General features: G+C 40.0%; 1 protein-coding gene across 1 annotated transcript in view; it reads left to right on the forward strand.

Annotated features, from left to right (window-relative positions):
* Nucleotides 1–23,710, forward strand: part of elavl4 (ELAV like neuron-specific RNA binding protein 4) — a 74,206-nt gene that overhangs the window by 10,108 nt on the left and 40,388 nt on the right. The window contains exon 2 of the mRNA XM_081348269.1: nucleotides 21,972–22,058. Coding sequence (XP_081204395.1) covers nucleotides 21,972–22,058 — 87 coding nt within the window. The remainder of the gene's footprint in view (nucleotides 1–21,971; nucleotides 22,059–23,710) is intronic.

The raw sequence follows: 23,710 nt of genomic DNA on the forward strand, positions 1-23,710 counted from the left end.
ACCATGTCGGTTGCATGTTTTAACATGTTAAACTCTCAGAATAGATGCCTGGTGCTCATGGTGAAAGCAGGAGTGAATGTGAAGTGAATGAGCAAGATGCATATGGTGGAAATCGATAACATTGACGGGACACTGATGGAGCATGCGTAACACACTCATCCGAGTGGACTGTAGATCTGAAATATTTGACAAACAAGAGCACTAGGATTTGTGGTTATGGCCAACGGAAGAAGTCAGGTGGTGTGTGTGTGTGTTTGGAAGCAGGGAGAGATGGGGCATGCAAGGTTCAGAGTAATTAGTCAGATTGAGGGCTGAAATGAGGCAGTGTGAGAGGAGGCTGGGGCTAAGCATTTGTGTGTGTGTATTTGTGTTAGAGGCCAGGTTGGTGGGATGCTCTAATTGGAGCTAAGCGGCCGCAGAGGATCAGGGGTACTCCAGAAACAAAGGAGCACAGGCAGAGAAAGAGAGAGGGAGAAAGAGAGAGGTTGCAGTTCTGGGTGTGTGCATGTGTCTCTTAGTGTTTGAGTGAACAATAACTAAAGTGACATTTTACATGCTCAGCTAGCAAAGGCTTTGACCAAACCTCTGACTGCATCAAAATCACACACATAGCAAAACTCAGTTTTGAAAAAGAGAATAGAATTTCTACATGAATTTAAAAAAAGGGGAGTTTTGAAATACCATACATGAATATTTTCCTTTCCAAGAAAATGTGTTCTGAGTAAAAAAAAAACTGCATTTCAATCCACAATTACACAATTTACAATCCAATTTGTATAACGGACATATCCAAGATTTTAAAAAAGAATAGCATTTCAGTGTCAATTAGTTAGCTGAGCATATAAAAACATCCTTTTCACAGAATGAAAATAAATCAATTAGCCTCGTTGCTTTTAGCTCGTTACTCAATTCGCATGCTGTTTCACTTTTAATGGCTTTTTGACAGCCGATAAATTATGTGATTTACATTAGCTGGCCTGTTTTAAACCCCTCCGCCGGTGGTCAAAACAGCCATCCTTTAGCTCGGCAATACCTGCATAAAAAGCCCATTTGGCAAAATGGCTGACATAAAATGCATGTGGGTTGGAGGACAAAATAACGGCATCTTATATAAAATGATGCTATCTTAGTTTGACTGCTATTACCTGCTGTTCGTTTTTCAGAGAGGCTTATCCAACGTATGATGACTAAATGAAAGTCGTTTATGTGTACAGACACACACACATACACTTTTCTGCAATAGTATAGATCCCCGAGGTCACATCCTCCCACTCAAAACCTCCATGCATTCTTGGCCAAACCTCCCACCGCAGACCTCATGCCAGTCTAATCCCTAAGACCCCTCCCTCCATCTGTCCCCACCCAGCCCAGGAGTGAACAGAGAGACAGAGGGTCACACGCAGCCTCTGAGTCATACTGGACACGTTCCCTCAGCCTGCACGTCTACTGCTGGTGTACACGGCCTCAATTCAAAACACTCTCTCATACTGGATGCTGCAAATGGGTAGTTGACAAATTATTATATTTTTTTTATTAACAGGATTTTAGGTTCATATCTATATAACGTGTGCATTTTAGATGCTATGACCGCTCATCATTTTTCCCCACTTTTAAACAGTCTTGTGGTGTGATTTCTATCAATACAAATATTCCACGTAGTTTTTCAATTCATATGGAGTCACAAAAAATGCATGTGTAATTGTATAACAATTTGAAAACCAAGTTAGTTGAGATTCGGCAAAATGTTAAAATGCAGGTCAACTACCCAAATACTGTATAATGATAGGCTAGTGATTAAAAACAAAATACTGATATTTTCAAAAAATAAGCTATTTTGAAAATAGTATGATAGCTGGTATATTACTATACAGTGCAGATATTTCTGATTTGTCTCATGTTTATATGTTTTTAGTAATCCATGGAACTTTGAATACAGGGAAATTCAAATTGAACCTTCCAGATGGGACTTGTCTCCTCTTCTATCTGCCGCATCAGCTGTTACAAAGATCAGCAGCTGACATTTAGTCCTTTATAAAGATTTCCAAGAAAGAGAAGGTAGAGAGAGAGAGAGAAAGATAACTGCCATTGTAAGAATCATTGTTATTTATGATTTATTGATGTTTATTTGACGCTTGACAAAAGCAACCATAGCGTAGAATACCTGGTAATGATGAATATTACAGTAATGTCACAGCATTCAAATCTATGTACTGTTATTTATTGTTGTTTGTAACTTACTATTGCCAGGAGCTGATCTGTTCTGCTATTATTGTCTGAAAAAGACACAAAGGAAAAAAATCAAAAGCAAAATATTCAATCTGTATGCAATAAATGCACTCCACTGAAATACAATATGAAAAATACATCTACATAAAGGCACTCAGTACTTTGTTTACATCCAAATGAGAGTGCAGAGACCTTGGCATTGACTACCCACATGAATATGTCTCTCTCTCACATGCACAATCTCTGAAATGCCTAATGGTCAGACGTAGAGAAAGTGAGTGTAGCAGTCTCCCACTACCCAACCGTTTTTCTCTCTTGCTCTGCATAAACACACAGTATGAAAGTGAAAGTCAAAGTACACATTTCCACCTGCCAACCATCTGATGATGAAAAATGGTTGGTGGTATCAGAAGGGTGGAGAGGTTTCTGCGTGTTCTCGTTCAGTTTGGAGGTTGTGAAGAGTTCAGTGATGGTTTCCATATGTGGTTGCTAGACTTCAGATTGGTAAACTCACACAGGTTAAAGAACTGACTCAAGTTTGCCTGTGTTATGATGTGAGGTCCTGTATAATTGAATCATGCCTGCATATGAATGAAACAACAGTCAGGTTTTTCTCTCTCTGTTGGTGGGAGGGACCTAAATTAATGTCTTGTTGTGAGGAAGATGAAAGGTAATGACTTCTATAACTCACATGGTGCCACATGGTTCAGTGAGCAAAATGGGAAGCAAACACAATTACTAGATTATGGTGTATTTTGCTATATGGGCTGTGCATTGCTGTTTTGAATAATGCTATTTTAACCATTATGTGAATATTTAGGCATTTATGCATCTAATACATGTATTAATTATATGTGTGTGTGTGTGTGTATATATATATATATATATATATATATATATGCTGTCAACGTAGCATCCGTTTTTTCTGTCATCCTTTGGCTATAGTTTATACATTATATGAATGTCCTGACACACACAGGGAGCACAGAAAGACACACGCCAGTATCATGCGTGCTCCCAGAATCGAGTTCTCTTTCGCGCACAATATGAACAATAACACACACAATTATGAAAAAATGTCAGTTTTGCCAAGTATCCTCATAAGAGCAGTCTTAAATGAGTTAAATAAAGTCTTAAATTAACGTAAAGAGTTGTGAGAGAATGAGACACCTGCGAGACGTGCAGCAGCGGCTGGTCTTAAAGTGAAAGCAGCCACTAATGCTGTCAGTCAGTAAAGTTAATCAAAGAACAAAGTTAACAGTGAAACAGTGACTAAAGAACTTGTGTAGTTTTAATAAGGATTTCTGTAAATGTCCTACCTATTAGATAGGTAGGAAGGGCACAGGTAAAATATGACATTTATTTATGGGTTTATGTGAGGATTGTTTGAAGTTTACTTAAATTAAAAGTTATTAAATTTTTTTGAAGCCCAATAAATGGGGGGGGGGTACTGATTAGTATCAGTGATCCTGGCCTTTATTCATAAAATGATGCCATTAAACAAGTATTTAAAATACATTGATTTGGAGATTTACTGTGAAATTATTACATTATAAAATATATATAAAAACGTATAAAAATGTAAGTGTTTATAATTGTGATTCATATCTTTTTAATCGATTGACAGCACTACTATATACATGAAGCACAACATCCTGCTATTGGGCCAAACACATTTAACAAGAACAGAGAAATATAAATAGTCTACATGAAATTTGGGTTTTCTCGGGTCAAGCTCTCAAGTACTGTGTCCCTAAGAGCGAGGCCTGGCCATCTAGCGAGAAATGTCTTTCATTTTTTATGGCTCTGCTGGACTCTCATGCCAAAAGTAGTTCTTGTCAAGTCAGTTGCTCACCGTAAGGGACCTCCGCTGTGGTTTTTAGAATTGCAGGTGAAGAAACGATAAGACCACAGCCGTTTCCCAGCCCATTCCAGTCGTGTGATTTGTTCTATTGTAGCCTACCAGTACAGCAACACAAAGACCCACACCATATAAAAATGACACCTACATTATTCCCCCACAACAAACCTGAGAGCAAAATGCATTCACACAAAACTCCCTGAAGACCCAGTGAATGTGTAACATTAGGACTGTATATGCGGAGTAAATGGGTGCAAGCAGGAAATGTGTTTTTGCCCGTGATGAATTCCATATCTTGGTAAATAAAACAAGATCTGAAATCCCTTCATTCGGCGAGCAGATGTGAAATGGGTTTTGTCAGGGGTGGGAGCGGCTGGTCTCGCGGTTAATTATTGATTCAGTGCATGTGCAGCTGCGAACAACAGAGAAGAGTTTGCAATAATGTTTAGAAAAGAGAAAATGAAAGAAAAAAATAATGCATTGGATGACAGTATTTACAAGACTGTCCATTTTACCTGTGTAGATGCAATTGAATATAGTGTGTGCATGAATGAGTAGGGGAAGCAAGATGAGCTTGTGACATCACAGCATGAGGCTATGGTCATGAATATTAATTAGCTTGTGCTGCTATTGCTGATGTTCTATGCTAATATAACATTGAGATACAATAACAAGCCTGTTTTTTTAAGTAATTTGGATTTGTAATTTAACATCAAGATACTACATATAAATATCACATTCACAATATTATTGGCACTAAATAAATTACGCATTTTCTTTTCTACGATGTAGGTAACCATGATTTGTGAAACTCGACCTTACACCTGAAATAATCGTAGAAATACGTTGCTTGCATTAATAAGATCTACGGCACAATATTAAACTAAATTTAAAGATTAAACGACAAGGGTTTAAACCAATTATGGGAGGAAGAGGGGGAGAGACCTTGAACCCACAGCAAAAAGAATTCCAAACTACACACATCACATTAAATGTGAATGTAAATGTGTAGGCCTATACATGTGTGTGTACACACACTTTTCAACAAGGTCTTCAAACGTTAAAAGATAGTTAGTAGAATAAGTTAGTTTTATCTCTCGTCAAGTAGACTCACACAAACAGATGCCAAGTTCGCATGAGGAGGTAACCATAGCAACAATACGCTGTGACCAATAACTGTCTTATTTACCACTGTATTATAAACGTATAATTCACAAATATATCATAAAAACGTTTGTTAATTGTTTAAAAAGTCTTAGGTTCGTAAATGTTCTAGTGGCGCCAAAATTACAACATGTATTGCACGAGACAAACTTCAACAGACTGGTCTCGAAAATTGCATTCAGAAGTCATTGCATAATTCACACACTGATATCGACCAAGTTAAAAACCACAAAACAAAAAAACACTGTATAATCTATGTATGTGCGCGTGCGTCTTCCTTCAGGTTCCAAACTATAAATAATCTCCCTATCTAGTCATCACAGGTACAGTTTGCTTTTGACACTACACTTAAACCCAAAACGTTTCACATGTACCTGTCTTCCACATGCAACCGAAGGTCAAATTTTTAGCTGTCAATCAGAGACCGCTATTTCCCCAAAGGCGCGACGCTCCCCAATGACTCGCGCGCGCCTCACCCTCTCCAACAGTCTCCTCAAGAGCAGCGCGCGCCACCCCCTGTCTGTCCCCGCTAAACCAATCAGATCTCACACCAGCCTGACACTGTGTTCCATAAATGGTGTGGAGGAAAAAGGGACGCTCGCACTGCTAGCTCCACAGAGTCAAGGGAACCGATATTTTTTGTTTTTATTGTTTTATTTTGGATACTCCCCCCTAAGCTACATTAATTCACGAAACAATAGACGCTCGCCGACCGCAGCTGTAAGTTTTCGACTCTTATCTCACCATATCTCTCAGCCGATTTGTCTGCATCCGACTGTCCTTGGGTCCACGCGACACCTCTCCTTCAAGACTTTCGGGAGCGACTCCCCCAAAAAACCGCTCAAAAGCGAAACGTTTATTTTTTTTTAACCGGGTATAAAATAACGAGCTTTTTTTCTTTTTTCCCTTCACCTCCGGACACGAGAATGGTCATGGTGAGTATTGTGCTCGCATTTGAAAGAGAATTACACTGTAGTGGAAATCAGTGAAACACGCTGTCACGCGCTGCCTTAGAATAATCCCTTCATCCCTCGTAATACTCCTTCGCCAACTTTGCTCTTTTCCTTTCTCTTAAGCACATAAACGGCGACAATAGGGATGAAGATAGAATATTGTTATAAGAGATGATTTTTTGAGTGCGCATTTTGTGTAAAGGTGTGTGTGAATGCGTGTGCAGTTATGGTTTTGTACAAAGAGCAGGTGTGTGTGCTCAGTAACCTGTGCGTTCTTCAACCTGATACTCAGTAGATAACAATTGTGGTTTATTAAGTAAAACATGTGTCTTCCCACATTTGCAAATGACTAAAAATATGTCGTCTTAATTGCCTAAATCAGTTGAATCAAACTGGTGTGTTGGCCACTTCTTTTTACAGTTCATGATATGAATGCACTGACTGTAAATGTTCAGAGGTAAATGTAAAATGTATGGAAAAATTATATAAAAACGAATATATTACAGAATAATGGCCGTTTTCCAGGGCAACGTTGTATAATTGACGGCTCATTTGTTTCCTGGCGTGTTAATGTTCTGTGAACTAAATTCAACATTTAACATTCATGTCTTTATTAAGTTGTAAAGCCCTGTTATAAAAGGGATAGTGTAAAGTCAGCAGGTCATTATTGCAGAATAAAACTTGCGATAATGGCCATCTGACTGTAAACTATCCCTGTGTATATATATACATCCAGTGTGTGTATACTGTATGTGTGTATATATTATGCATATATACATATACTGTATATATATATATAAAAGCTTTAACATACTCCGTAATCATTGCATGCTTTACTTGCATTAATTAGCAGTGCCTCGCAGGCACCCTATTACCATAATGGCTGTATGTGCAATCAGTCTGCTCTAACTCAAGCAGAGACATCGGTTGCGATTGATTGCCTTTGCTGGTTCTGAAAGGGCTTCTGCTAGCCGAAGCGCCTGTGCCTTCGTCTGCAAGGCTGCCAGAGCGAAAGTGTTAATTTTCCAGAGTAGAGCAGATGATGGAGAGCTGAGGCAGCCAGTGAGAGAAGTAAGGAGGAGGGGGCTACTCTGACCTCACCAATGAGGAGGGGGCAGGGAGTGGGGCTGCAGCGTTCAGCTCATGCTGAAGCCCGTGCATTCACAAGCAGCCTCACTCGGAGGAGGAATGCCCACTCTCTCTCCCGCTGGCCGCACGCTGCCTCGCCACCGCTGAGACACATACAGAGAGAGAGCGAGAGAGAGAGAGAGGAGAGACCGAGAGAGATCTCCAAGTGAGGAGACATTAGCACGGCTATAGGCGAGAACTCTGCCCGCCGACTTACAAATGGAGTGGAACGGGTTTAAGATGGTAAGGATGCTGCGGTGGTTTTGTGCAGACAATTGTGTGTGTGTGCACGAGTGTGTGTTTGCCCTTGCTGTGTCTCACTGCCTGCAGCTGCAGTGGCAGCATTGGAGTCTCTCTCTGTCTGTCTGTCTTTCTCTCTCTCTCCTTTCTCCTCTTTTTCAATTCTGCATGCTACTCCTCCCCTTTCTCCTAGGATGAGAGCAGCTTTATTTGAGAACAAGGCTGAGGAAAAGAGAAGAGCAGAGAGGAGAAGAGAGGAGAGAAAGGACAGGTGTAGCAGGTTCTTAGATGGTGCGGTTTAAAACCCTTCTACGATGTAGAGGCAGTGTTGAATCTTAATGCTCACCTTTTTTGGCTCTCATCTTCCATTTTCACCCTCATTTTAACACTTGCCGTTCCGGTTTGATCTATCAAAATAACACAGCCATATTATTCATATGAGTAATGTGGTGATCATTTCATTTTTCTAAACAATATCCTAAACAAATGCTTTAAAATTTGCATAAAAATCACATTTACAATGCATACGTAGAAGGTTGTGTAACTGTGTACTAGCGAACATGCTAGAGTGTAAGTTTGTAAATGAGAATGAGTGGGAGTGACCTCGTGTGTGTGTGTGTACGTGTGCATGATAATCTATTAGGCAATGTGCGAAGGTGTGTTTACGTGCATAGTGTAGTTAGTGTTCAAGCACGTCTGGAGATCACTGCCCATCTTCTCTGATAGAGGTAGGGCAGGCTGCACTAAACATGCTGCACTGTGTGTGTGTTGTGTGAGTGTATGTGTCCATTGTTGACTAAGGGCTCAGAGACTGCCTCCCCCGGCTGTCACCAGGCTAGTGGGAGACTGTGCCTGCCAGGAACCAACTCTCCCCGAGAGAGAAACGGAAGAGAGAGAGAGATAGAAGCAAGTAGCGAAGCTTACAGACGGAGCAGGGTAAGAGAAATCCTAGGCCTGCGTTAGCACATCATTTAAAGGTGGAAGACATCACAATTGCACCGTTTCGAACGGCCAAGACAGCACAGATGTATGTATTTACTAACTTGCAGTGACTGTCAAATTCCTCATCTGAGCGGCGTGGCATTCAGATTCAAATGTGGGCAGCATTATTCATTTTTCAGGCAAATGTTTGACTGTTTCTGTGTGGGCTTTAACATGCAATCAAAATGCTAATTGAAAAGAGAGTGATTCCCAACAGTGAATCCCTGTTTGCCTCCCTTTCTATTGTGCGAAACACAGTTTGTGTAAGGCAGAAAAACATTAGGGCAGTGAAGGGGCTTGTCCACGATGCTTATAGTGAGAGAGGAAATAAGGTGTGGGAGGGAGGAAGTTAAGGGGAAAGAGCTTCCACATAGGCCTATACGTTTCTCCTCCTCCTCCGCAGTGCTGACGTCCCTGCTACATGCGCTACTATCGGCCATTACACAGAACTATAGCCACGTAGAAACAGACTCTCCTCTTCTTTCACCTCGCACCCTATCCACCCATACCTCCTCTTCATCTCTATCCTTCCTCATAATTTCACTTCCTCCTCCAAGCAGCCTTACTACTCTGCTTTAGGGCTTTCTCCTTTGTTGTCCGACTCCAAGGTTGCATATCAATGCTAATAAGGCTAAAGCTGGACTGAATATTAAAAAGGGGTGGATGAGGGCGCAGGTGGACAACTGAGAGAGAGAAAGAGAGAGAGAGAGCAAAATAGGAGACAGGCTGCCGAGATGCTGAAATCTGGGCAGCAGGGGTGGGAAAAGTGCCCCAGGATGTGTGATGGCTGGGTGGAAGAGTTTGCACCCCTCTGCACACAGAGTGACTACAGATGACAGCTGAGTGTCAAAGTGGGCCACTTGATTTTTCTGAGAGTTAGAGAGGCTCAGGTTGCCCCCCTCTGGCCGCTAAGACCCGGGGATGCATGTGACACCACTGCATCCATCCCTCACGGTTCTCGCTGAAGGAGAACAGCAGCATCCATCTAACTGACTGCCTTGGTGTGCTTTTGCAACAAGCCCTCAGATGGTGGCGCCGTAGAGCTTCCACCTGAGTGAGTTTAAAACATGGTTTATTGTGCAAGTTTCAGTTTAAAAATGTCAGGCACATAGCACTTTCATTATTGCTTTTCTGTAGAAAAAGACTTTCATTCTGTTATTGGAACTTTTTGTCTAGGTTAGAAGATATTTATCTTGAACTAAATTGGATTGGATAGCTTCTCTGTTTTTTAATGCAAGAAATTCTCCACACACACACACACACAAAAAAAGACAATTTGGCCCAAGAAATATTGTTTATTTAATATTTAATGTCTTTATAGGAATCAGAGGATGTGCTAGATGATTAAATTATTATTATAACAGTAAATTGACTCTGCTCATAAAGACACAACAATTGACTGACATTAGATCAGATAACCTTAGATACAAGATGGGATACTATGATATCCTTTCTCAGTCGTAGAAAGAACCACCACTCAAAATAGAATTAATTTCTTATCCACTGGATTTACCACACTACATTTAAGACTAAAGGACAACAGAATAGCCCAGAGTCTTTTATATATCTTCTAAATAACATTAAGTGTAGCCTTTGCTGTATAGTTTTATAATTAGAATCCATGCCAGATGCCATTTTTAAGTCTTTATGTTCTCACTGCTATTCCGACATGGCATCGTTAAAAGAGCAAACAACCCTCTGTAATCTATTTGCTATGCTCTTCATTCCGATTTGAAAAAGTATCCTAATACTTAATCGTTTTCAACAGCTCTGACAGATTTAGAACACAAATGTAACCTCTGAATGTAATTACTGAATGAGTCTCACTCTGCCAACTGATTAGAGAAAATGCCTTGAGAGTTACTGAGGTAACTGAACATCCAGCTCTAGGGAGGATAGAGCACACTGACAGGTGAAGTCAGAATGCGCTTATTAGACAAGTCTCGCATTCAGACTTAAATAACTCAGTGAAGATTTCAGTAGCTAATGTGAGCTTTCATCACATTCCATATTTGTGATCACTTCTGGGAGAGTTTTCTCTTAGTGTTTAAATGAGAATTGAGCAAACCTATGAAGAAAACCTTGGAAACTGTGCCTGTAAATTTGAGCTTGAATTAATATTGACCAGTTCAATGAAATGCTCTTAGAAAATCTGCCCATATGAAAGAGATATCGCAAATGAGATCTCTTTAACATCTCAGTTGTTTCCCCTTGACGGCAACGAGACCTTAAGTCTCCTGCTTCTTAAGTTTGGCTTCTGAGAAAACTCTGCATTTCAAAAGACAGAATGTCACACATTGTGCCAAGATATCAAAGTGTGCAATCAAAAGTCAGAACGCTTAAACTGATCAAATTATTCCAAGATTAAATAATTGGTGCTATATTATTAACATTAACTTCATTGCTCTACGCTTACTGGATATCAATCATTTCTGTCTATTTATTTTTCTAAATAATCTTCAGGAGAAACGTCTATTTATTTTTCTAAATAATCTTCAGGAGAAACATCTTAGAAAAAGTTGAAACTTTTTGACATTTGATAGAGCAACACCTTAAAAAAATTTGGGTAAAAATTGTATGCCCTTTATGTAAAAAAGATTTCACCTACTGCATTAATAAGGTTCAGGTTCGATTAAACAGTGTGCTATGAATAATAATCTAATATAATCTTAATAATATGCTTTCGCAAAGAGGCCTTTTATTATGTCAAAGCTAAATATACATGAATAACAACAAAACGTTCATGTTTAAATTTTAATAGGCATCCACAGTGATTTCTCAGTTTGATTCATCCTCATTTTCCTTGCAAAGGAAAAGCTGAGGAGAGAGCAAGAAGGAGAGAGGGAGTGAGCAGGCTTCACAACCGCAAGCGTAATAATTCCTCTGGCGCAAATTCAAAGTGCCACGCACAGACAGACGATAATCAGCCGAATATACACACCACACACAACCTGCTTACCAACACAACACACCGCTCGTTCTGGCAAACCGACAGTTGCCTCTCCAGATACACATTGCATTGGCTTTATATAAATAAAAAATAATATGCTCAGCAAAGGCTCCGTCACAAACGTTTATTGTTGGTTAGAGTTGATCACAACATAAAACAGAGAAAGGTAAAAGAAGCGCATTACCACCAGTGGCGGCTGCTGGTCTTTCAAAAAGGGGAAGCTCATTTTCGGCCTACATCATAAAAATTCTACGTTAATTTTCAAGAAAATGTCGTACCTGTCTTTTCCAGTGACTTGACCAGTGTCCTCTCAATGGCCAGCAGAGTTAAATATCATTGTATAAATGTAATAATATAATAAAGGTATAAATAATAATATAATAAAGTATAATAATACTACTACTAATAATATATTTTTTTAAAGTATTTTAATAATTATTTTTTAATTATTATTAATAATATAAAAAAATATAATAAGTAATAATATAATAAAGGTATAAATGTATAATTGTGTGAAATGTATTATGAAAATTGGCTAGCAATTTCGACAAGCAAATACCAAGAAATAGGTTGCAGCAGTTTGACTACACTTGAAAAATCCGCGATGGGACTGAGCTCGAATAGCTTCAGCACTAGCTACTTTTTATTGTATGAAATCGCTGTCAAATAAAAGGAGATGCAGTCTTTAAACAAACCCTCCAATCATCATGCAGAAGCCCGGAGTCTGGGCCAGCCCACTCCTCATTCACCCCCAGAGACGCTTAGCGTCAGTGGGCGGGACATAATCGCAGCATTTATCCAATGACCATCTAGTTTCAAAGTACTGAAAAAAACTGTTCAAAGCAGCCCCATTGAAGTCAATGGACGCTGGGCTTCAACAGGGAAATGCACTGTGACACTACGGGAATGAATGAGAAGGATATCGAGTCAGCCGACCTGCTATATGTAACTGATTCTGAACGAACTCGTCTTTGAGATGAATGTTTTCTAACGCATTTTTAGTCAATAAAATGTTAACAAAATAGTACATATTTGACCATTCATTTTTTGACATTATAGGGAAGCTGAGCTTCCCTTGCAGTCTTAAAGAAATCCCCACTGATTACCACCCATTTCTTTCAAGCTGGCTCTCATCCCCTATCATTCTAGCTTCCGACCTCCCTCTTCCTCCATCCCACTTTCTTTGTTTCATTCCTTCTCCTCTCTCCCCCTCCCTCTCTCTTTCTCTCTCTCTCTCTCTCTCTCTCTCTCTCTCTCTCTCTCTGCCTGTGTGTTTTGGTATTCATACAGACGTTCGGATTTGAGTGGCAGGCTCTCTCGAGACTGTGCACAAACTGCACATTTCTCTGATCTACATTTTGCACCCCAGGAAAAGACAGCAGCAGCAGACGAGTCTTTGCTCCCACTATTGCAAACGTAGTCGCTTTTTCTCTCCTGCCCATTAGCCAATTAACTGACCTCCCTCCTGTGAGGCTAAAGGACACCTCAAGGTCATTCACATTGCAACGGCTCGCCTCACACAATCACATGGAATTTGAAACCTCTAAAACCTTTACAATGCATTTGACAAAACGACTGATGCATATTAAAAAACTGCATAATGATGTCTGGTATGGCATTCAAAAGAGCACACTTGAGGAGAGATTTTATTTGTGCATGTTTCCCATGGGTGAAAAGGGGGATAAAATGAGGAGAACAAATGAGATGAGAAAGGGAACATGGATATAAATGTCAAAGATAGTTCCGCTCTCCGAATATCAGCGCCCAGAGGTCAAAGGTCACAGCAGTAAGGGGTTACGGAGTGTATGAGGTCCAGTAGCTGCCGCAACAAACCCCGGCTGAGAAAGGGCAAATAGGGTGGCCCGCATCTTCCCCACAACAGTAACCATAGATACAGCCATTGGCATTTCACAAAGGAATTGCTTCGCGTGAAATCTTGCCCCTGTAGATCCGCTCGGGTTGTGGATATTGTTATCTCGCTGTCAAGAGGAGTTAGGTTGATTAGAGGTGAGAGCAGACCTTTAGCAGAAGTTGCTGTCTTGTCCGGGAGCAAATGTCTTTCCTTAAACACACCCTGCCTTTTTTTTTCTTCCCAGAAGCCAGGCATTTATTCCATTAGGTCTCCATCAACCTGCAATCAGGAAACCATGGTTAGTAAAAGCACATCAGACAAACACTGGTTAATATTCCAAGCACAAACCAGAATGTAAAAAAAGAAAGAAAGAAAGAAACAGTATTCGCACAATCATCTCTGAACTCTGATTCTGATGGATTTTATGAGGATAACCCTATATTTTCTAGCACATTATATATGAGCATAGATGGTCCCCTGTAGGCATTTTCAATTACAGTGTACCCCGGCATTGGAAGATTAATCTGCTCTTTTGAATGCATGCCACATTTGCTGCTTTCGTTGATATTCTGCAGAGGTTTTATCTAACCAGCTGCAATGGAGCACATTAGGTCGCCCTCTCCCTCATAATGCCATTCTTTATATCCCCACCTCCAAAGAAAAAAGGACATCCTGGAGATATGTTGACACAGTGTTTAGGTCATTGCTGTTTTGTAAAACAAGACGACAGTAAATTCTATGACTTCGCTATAGTTGCAGAAGAGCAAGGGGAAGAAATGCCCTCTTGTAAATTACACTCATTAATCTGCGTTTTGGAGCCTATATATGACTACATTATAGCCCTGACATGTATGAAGAGGTTAACAGATTGAATTTCATTCACCTCGTTGTCTCTCATATTGAGATGGTGCTATTTATTAGCTGCCTGTGTTAGTTAGTAATTCAGTCAATCTTCCATCAATTACCTCGGCGTTCTCTTATTAAAGCAGATGCTGTGGGGTTACTGCTCTGTCTTACAGCTACTTTCTTTTATGAGATCAAACTTAATCAATAACCAAACTGACTTCATGCATAGAGATGTTTCTCCACCAGATGTGAGTTTTGTAGGGTTAAAGATATAAATGTATTGGTACAGATATTTTGGCCAATACAACTATAATTTATTTGGCCGGGAAAAAATGTAATGCAATGCCCATGAATATAAATATATACGGTCTGTTTTTTTAGAACAGCAGCACTTACAATAAAGCTCCATCTAACATTTTAAATGCTTAAAATTCATCAAAACATCATAATGTACATTAAAAAAATAATTTACTGTTTTATTCTGAATAAAATAATATATGCCTTCAATATCAACCAATATTTTTTTTTTTTCAGATCGGTTATCTGTTTAGATGATATTAATATACGTATCAGTCAATATTGCATATTTATTTGTGCATGCTCATTTGTCCTATTTTTACATTGATTACTTTCCCTCATCTAATACTTGTAATTTAATAAAAACTAATTTAATAACACTTCTGAATGTAAATCTTAGTAAATCTAAATGAATACCCATTTTTTAATACTGTACATTATAATGTTGTGATGCCTATTTCACTTGTAGCATTTTAAATGGTTAAGTTAATTCGTTTTTAGTGTTTTTATTTATTTATTTATTTATTTATTGTAGACAAAATAGTATACAGTTTTATTCTGGACAGTTTTCGGTTATCAGCTATAACATAAAAATACTTATCAGCTTGTTGTATCAGCCAGAATTAGAATATTGGTGTATTTTAAAATATTGGTTAATATACTGGAACAGTCATCACGCTTCCATTTATAGGATTGGATTTTGTATCCCTGTAGTTCTTCCGGACTGTAGTTCTTCCCTGTAGAAACAAAAAAAGTCAGAAATCAGGTGTTTGTTGGTGCAAGGAGAAGTCCAATACTGGTGAAGAAGAATGGTTAAAAACATGTCGAAGGTAAGGGAAAACAAAAGACCACAGGAGAATGAGAAGAGAGAATAATTGAGGAATTGTGTGTTGGAAAGGAAACGTGCAAATAAGAGATGATGTTTTGGAAAAGAGAGAGTGTGGAGAAAGGGACTTGGAGAAAGAGGCTGCAGGAAGATGAGGAGGCTGAGATTGGATTAACCAGAGCTCATGTGTGTGGTTTGTTAGAGTAAAAAAAGAGAGAGAAAAGGAAAGCTCAGTTGATGTGTGTTCAGAAGCCCACCTCATCCTCTCAGGAACTTGAGATGCAGTTAGCTGCCTTACGAACACTGTCTTCCTTTCCTTTCGCTCCCCTCACACACAAACACACACATCTACTTTCAGGCTATTTGTAAAGCTTTTAATGTTTCTCTATAATGAGCAAACATTGCATGACAAGCTTAAACAGAGGAAATAATTAAAAGACAAATATATGGTGCAAGGTCTTTAGCTGGGTTTCACACTCTGCATAACAAAACACATTCATCCTCATTTTACCAGCTCTCCACACTCACTGCAATACTCACCAAGGGCTCCCAAGCGCAGCTTTAAAACTCATCTATATAGTCTCAATGTGATTTGTAGTTGGTAAAGCAGCTTGTTAGCCGGAGAGGTTCAGGAGTGCACAGTATGCATAGTTTCCAGGGCACGGAGGAATGAGGCTGTGCACGGCGCAGGTGCGGCACTGTTCTGCCACCTGCCATGTCAACACCCCACCTGGAGCTGACACAGCCTGCATACTGCATGCACAGAGTAAAAGGAAACCACATAGACACTTGCACAACTAGAGAGACAGGACACATATGCACACAACCTTGACAGAGGAGACATCTGAGAAAAGACAGCATGTGAATAGTATAGTGTAGAGCTGGGTGGTAAGACATATATATTTTATGTGATAGTACAAATGTTTCAGCTGGTAGATATTATACTGTGGTATATCTAGGGTTTGATTTAAAAAGAAGAATTCTATAGTCTACTCTGCAAAGTGTCTTGCGGGTGATTGTTTCTTGTGTGGATGTCGTTGTTGAGTGGAATGGGAGCAATTTAGTTTTGGCGCATCTCATCCAGTGAAGGCATGCTGTTGTTGACTAGTATAATTCACAACAAAGTTTTCCAGGAAATTATAAATATTATAATAGTATATTATATAATTGGGGGTATGGTTCTGTTCTGGGCAAGAGCTCCCCACCTATCCATCCAGCCTATAGCATGGATGGATAAGAGCAGGGAACCCCCTTATTATAAATAGAACAATATGTTTTACAGATGTCATTAACGTACTTAATGATAATAAATTAATGTAACAAGATAAATCAAGATAAGTGACAGTCTGGTTCGAAGAGGAATATCAGAAGGTCATGTGGACGAGAGGAGAAGCTGGGGATGAAGGAGGATAATTAGCTCCTGAACAACGGGAAAACGTTGCATATAAAACTGAATGGTGCCTTATACAGAGATGCTGTGATGGGCGTCATATTCCTATAGGTAGACATGGATCAGCTGAGTCAGCTGATGCGAGCTTGACTGACGTGACCTGTCAGAACTGATGCTATGCGTGATTTTATTCAAGATTTTTAATGACATAGCATATTAACTATATCATTATATCAAATGGAATAATATATGATTAAATTCATTTTTGTAATTTTATATACATTTGTGGGCATTTGACAACACATATTCTATGTGATATATTGTTATACCATTACATGTTATATACCATTACATGACAATCATTTATACCTTGATATAATACGTTAATCATACCCACTTACCAGACATGGTAAGACCACCTTTATTCTAAAGTAGAAGTCATTAGAATGGGAGGCAATATGTGTAGGGTTAGATAGAAGCGGAAGGGTGTGTGAAAGAGAAAGAGCATGTGGGGGTGGGCAGTGTATCTCTGAGCCTGTCACTGACAATCAACTCGTGGTCTGAGGCTAGTTGACAGTCAAGGGCACGTGCACACACCCAAAGAAGCCCCCTGTCTCGCTTTGATCATTACCCTGCACATAAAGTGAGTTTCAGAAAACAGATTTGAGTGATTTTAAAGACACATCCACCAAATACTCACCCATTAAATCTGCTTTGATATTACACAAGAGCCTCGTGTCTGATAGCAAAGGCCTCTCCGCGTCACAAGCAATGCTCATGTCCATGGGAGATATCACAGAGATGGCCAGGGGCTGGACCATGTCAGTGGCGTGCCACTGGGTGTGTATGTGTGTGTGCGCAAAGCCAGGCCCAGCAGGCTACTTGCCCCATACTGCCTGAAGGACGTGAGTCCTGCCGGAGCAGGCAGAGGGCCAAACTCTCTCATATTTCCATCCGGAGCCTGAGGATAGAACTGGTCACTGGAGCCACACAAATTTAAGTGTCATCCCTGAATCAAGATGCTCACCAATTTTCTGCTCGCCTTAGCAGCGAGCTGGGCCGCTACCAGCGGCTAACAGAGCCAGTGGCCCCATGGCAGCATGGACTAGATAGTGGATTGTGCAAAAAGCGCACATGCAGTCGAGAAATCCAGCTCTGTAGGATTTTTTTTTTGCATGATCATGGCTGCGTTTGTTTGTTTGTTTTTAATCTTCATCAGCATGCACCGCAGTTTTGTAACTTAACGAAAACATTCATTTTTGCATTGCAGTTCATCAGCACAGCATTGAAGAATTTTTTGCCTTTTTTATTTGAAAACTCTGCTGAACCCTCACCAACACATTAGCCGCACTGTCACGTTGGGCGCTAATTCGTTTCCACAGAAGATCTGCAAGAGAGGTTAATTTAAGGCCAAGGAGATCCCACGCACTGAGAGAAAATACAGCCATTCATCCAGAGAGAGAGAGAGAGAGAGAGAGAAACTGCAAAGGAGCGACGGTGGATAGAGAGAAAGAGAGTGGGGTCAGCTGATGAGGTCAACATTGTGAGATTTGGAGAGAGTGGGTTGGGAGAGACGCAGGTGTTTCACCAGACCCGTAGCCCAAAGGAAAAACACGTGTCACTGATGCTGCCGTCCCCCACACGCACCCTCACATGTTTTCCTCCTATCATCCTTCCAGTCCTTTCATCTCCTACTTTTCCTTCCTTTCTTTTCTTACAAGATTTTTACATGAAATTTACATGTTTGATGAACAATTTGATTTCTAGAAGAATCTAGAACCAAGATTTTGTACCTTATTTCCCTTATTTCAAGTTTTTGATGTGTCAATCTGTATTCATGTATTTTTTTAAATCTCTGATAATGGTTTCAAGCAATTAAACTCTCAGACAATCAATCATCTCTCCATCATCCAGGCATTTAAATGAAAAAATTGGTAGTTTTTTTTTTTTTTTAATTGGGAAAAAAAAAAGATGCAATCCCGGCTTTCAGCATTCATGTGTTTGTTTCTGCAGTGGCCTTTATTCAACCTCACCTACTACTCTACAGACCTGTCATTATATAGTCACCCTGAATCAACCCAGGAACCAAATCAAAAGGTCAGAGTAATTCCGCTGAGATATTCATTGGACTCTTAGATAGAAGCAAGGAACCCATCTCTCAGAAACAGACGCTAAGAAAGAACACGAGGCATGGGCCAAATGAACAGCAGCCTTCATTACTGATCAAATGAGGCTCGCTCTAATGATGGGGTAATGTGATCAGGGTGTGGTCCTCAGCTTTCCACTAACGTTCTGGCTCAACCAGGCCCATCACCATCACCCAGGGGAGAGAGTCAGAGAAATTATGGGAGAACCTTCTTGGAAGCTTCTATTGATCCGGCGTAACATAAAACCGGACTTCATCTAGAGAGGGAAGAAGAAAATGTGTCAAACAAAAGTTAAATGAAAAATTGCTTTTATACTGAGGCATTTATTATTCGAAGTCCCTCAGAGGAAGAATAATAGGGAGAGAGAGGTACTCAATGAGAGGAGGGAGGGAGGGCGGAGAAGAAAAAATCCATTTGGTAAAGTAGATGCGGATCGATGGTGACAGAGCGGAGCAGTCTTGGCGCATGCCGTCCCACATTACTGCCCTGATTGATCTGCCGGAGTGGCAGTCTGACCCGAGGGCTCTGGAGGAGGTGTCCCACTGAGGAGGGGAGCCCACGCAAAACACAGGGAGAGAAAAATAAAAATCAATACACACAGAGAACTCTCCTGACCTGACGTTAAGATACAAGAAATGTATGAAGCTGCGTACCTGAATGGGTTCTGACAGCTCACATCCCCTCCAGCAGTTCAGTGCACAGGAGGGTTGGAGTCTCGGGCAGTTGCAGCAACCTCTGTGAACATTAAGGAGACTTGTACCCTCTGTCCGAAGACTCTGTTAAATACAAATTTGTTTATTTCTCAAACTGAGAATTATTTTAAGGGATTTAGTCTAGGGCTACTTACCACACTCCTGCTATGTTTTAAAGGAGCTCAAAAAATGAATGAAGGAAAAGGTTGTTCCCCCGGCTACATGTTCCTGAGTGGTGTGAGTAAACAGAAATTACAGTGCAAGAAAGAACATTTCAAGATGAAATTCTCCCTTAGATAGCTTTGAACCCCATAAGCCCACAAACAGCAATATCATACATTCAAACATATATATATATATATATATATATATATATATATATATATATATATATATATATATATATAACTACTGAGGGTAACCTCCATTTTGTGGCGGGCTCTCTGTTTTAACAGAACCTCTGTAATGTCAATTATCCGGCACAAGGTTGTGTGATATGGGCTGTAGGTGCATGGAAATTATTGTGTGAGATGCTTCAGTGAGATAAGTCCAGTGAGGTTCATGTTTGGGGTTAAGTATTGGTTGTTTGACCGAGAATGTTCTGACATGGATGAAGTGGCTGATTTATCATGCGAGCAGAAAAAAAAGCGTGGGAGATTTTTTTGATCGCAGAGGGTGAGGTGACATCTCTGTGTTATTGGTTCTTGTGCTGTGGCTACTGTGGTTAAGGTAATGGTGAAGTTATGCTAAGCTAATATGAGATGCAATTTACTTCAGTAAAAAAAAAAAAAATTAAAAAAAAAAAAACATGAAGTCGCTAGAAAACTCTTAGTTGGATTTTATGGGGTATTTAATATTGGTAGGTATTTAATAATAATAATAAAAATACAGATTATCAGTGATTATCATCAGCATATTTCTGAGAATCTACATATAGAGCATCTAGAGAAAGAGAGAGAGTCAATAAGTTAATGTAATTAAGTAAATATATTAAAAGAAAATCCTTCAGATAACTTACCTTACACCCTGCAAACTGTGGCTAATCGTTTCTGGCATATCTGATAAATGATTTATAGAAACAAACATTCATTTAATTTACATGTTTGTTGACATTGTTTATTTGATATGAACAACAGCAGTTTGAGTAGTTTTATTTTTTCAACAAAAAGAATGTAGAGAGAGATAATAAGACTAAGAGAAAGAGAACAAAAAGCTATTTCTCCATTGTTACGTATTCCATGTTTGAATCCTGTGAGCTTTGAGAAAAGGTCAGTGAAAACAGAAGATGAATTCATTTATAGTCTGTCCTCTCCCTTCTGTCGCCCGTGGACATTGATCTGTCCTCTGTAACCAGAGTAACAGCCAGAGCTTTTTAAACCTTACTGTGAATGATGCACCAAAATTCTGATGCATCATTTGGCTGTGTCATCCCGCTTCTTATTGTTTTTGAACGATTCAGCATGTGGATCTAATGTTCTGGATTGGTTCATGCAGATATGTTGTTTCATCAGAGAACAAATATATATACATCACATTTAAAGCTGAATGTACACTTATGTTTCATCATTAGAACTATAAAAGTGTTTTGTTACACCCTGCGGTCCTCACTAAAACTAAAACCAAGGTGGCACATGAGATTAAAAAAGATTCCCATGAGGCTCTTTTTTAAATTACAGACCCATGCCCCAGATAACACTACACCGAGAGCTGTCAGCAATCCACCTGCCCACCCTATCCCTCTCTCCTCTCCCTCCTCCGCTGACAGTTCATTTTTCTGTAGATCCCGACACCTGGACGCTTACACGAACGTTTTAAAGATCTGCAGAGGACGCCAAGCCCCTCCCCCCAGCCCCCTCCATCCCTTCCGATGCAGAAGTGTCTCCTCCATCATGTAGTGCTGGATGCCTCCTATTACACTCCTCCTCTATTCCATCCATCCAACAGAAAGGTCACGCTCAGTGTCTCCCTCTTTTCCTAAATTGGCTGTTTTCCCTGTTAGTGCCACGGCTCAAGCTGTGATTGCGGCAGCCTCGGTATTGGTCCTCTAAGGTCTTGTTTACGAGGCTGGATTTGTCGGAAAGCCCATGATATTAAATCTACAGTAGTAGGCTTGCTGTTTTTCACAACTTGCAGTTTCTATATCCTACACAAATTTGTCTATGGCCTGGAGTGTGAAAAAATACTTCCGTTTCATCAGCAAATATGCTATTCTATATATCACCCGTTCTCTGCATGCATTTATAGCACCCATTTCCATTATACTATATATAAAACCCGACTAAATTCAAACTATTGTGCCTTTCGAGTCCAAATCAAAGCCACCTGTGTGTTTTAGTGTGCCTGGAGACCGTCAGGAGTGTTTGTTTGGTATGGAGAAAATGGGCATGTTTGAATATTGACCCTGCCCCCCTCCCGTAGGGATCGACAGAGACTCAGTGGCGTCAGGCAGACCTGCCGCAGCTCCAGGGCTGGGCTGAGAAGGGACTGCTGACACAGCCAAAGATGGTAAGGAGACTGCTGCCCACTAACTGCCATTTTTACCCCATTAATAGACATATTGCTACTATGAAATTGTGCTATGAGAGGGAGGGTGTGTGCAGGGGAAGAGCAAAACAGGCCTAATGATACATTTTAAATAAAACTTGTTATTAGTATTATTACTGTAATTGTTATTAGGGATGTTACTGGATAATATATTTTGGATGGATGTTGTATTGTCAATATGTATAATGTCTGTGCAACCTTCCAGTGTCTTGTGCAAGTACAAAAATTACATAAATGCATAAGGAATCACTTTAGAATGTAAAGAAAAGATTGATTTTGCATTGCATTCGCAAAAAAAAAAAAAAAAAAAAAAAAAAAATCCAACTTCTTCCCTTTATTTTACCTTGGATTTCACCTGAAGATGATTCCCAGTGTTGTTTTCTCCTAGATTTAGCTGTCACAGATCCACATAAATAAGAGCCGACATCTATAGGAGGGAGCACTAGCATCAGAAGGCTCTGGTAATAACTGGAGAGCATTACCAGTAAAAACACACATCAGAATAGAAGCCTGACATTTTATCATCTATAAGGCCATTAAAGTGCCATGTTGAAATGGCAGGTATCAGAACACACACCGAAATGCATCTATCTGCAGTGCTGTGAACACACACACACACACCTCTGGCTCTGCGTGACTCAGGGACATTGGACTGGTTGAACCTGTATTTTTATCCCTGTCCTGACATCCTCTAAGGCACTTATGTAAGACAGAGTGGCAGAGCCTCTTCCTTCCCGCATACACACACACACAGACGCATGCGCTCGTAGCCTGAGCCGGGCCGAGCAGCGTTCAGAAACAGTCGGCATATCTGCCATTGCGTTTGAAAAAATAAAGGAATGTAATCTGGGGCTACTGTTAAGTTGGATCAAAGGGAAGATGATGTCTGTCCCCCGGCTGACACCAAGGCCTTTGTGATGGCTTAGCATGTCTGCCTGTCTGCTTGCCTTGCCTGTCTGTCTGTCTAACTGTCTCCCTGCCTTCTACAGCTAAAGCGCAAACAGAGAGAGCCAGCTAGGCTCTGCCTTAGCTAGCATCCAAACCACAATAGTTTATACTGTACTGTTCAGTTAAAGGAGCTGTAAGCACAATTTATGTATGCCACTTATTAAATTTCCCTACTTCTACAGATATCACTGAAATAGATATCCTGAGAAATCATATCTTTCTCTGTGACAGCCCTAGACTCTGCAAAACCTGGACAAAGCTATTCGTAAGCATTCCCATCAATATCACCAAATATCAATGGCAGTTGCTCAGTTAGCACATGATCCCCATACTAAATGGCCCAATATAACTAGCCAAACCTTTCTGTAAACAGCAACAAAAAAGAGCGAGTTGGGGGAAGCAGACTACCTTTTTTGCCTAACCACAGCTGCTTTCTGCCCTTTTACATCTGACAGGCCCAAAAGCTATTCTACATCACACAAAAAGTATCCAAATAGATTTTGTAAAACGGATAGTTCAAGTCATGCTGATTGGTCAATAAAACATACCATCTGAGATAAAATGCACAATATAGCAAGGGTTTCACAGACTATATCTTCTACAGAAAGAAAGATTCTTAATGAATTTGGTTAATAAAACAATACATATATATAGCCCTTGAAACC

The sequence above is a fragment of the Scardinius erythrophthalmus genome (genome assembly GCF_964197995.2).
Source record: "Scardinius erythrophthalmus genome assembly, chromosome: 20".
NCBI classification, from domain to species: domain Eukaryota; kingdom Metazoa; phylum Chordata; class Actinopteri; order Cypriniformes; family Leuciscidae; genus Scardinius; species Scardinius erythrophthalmus.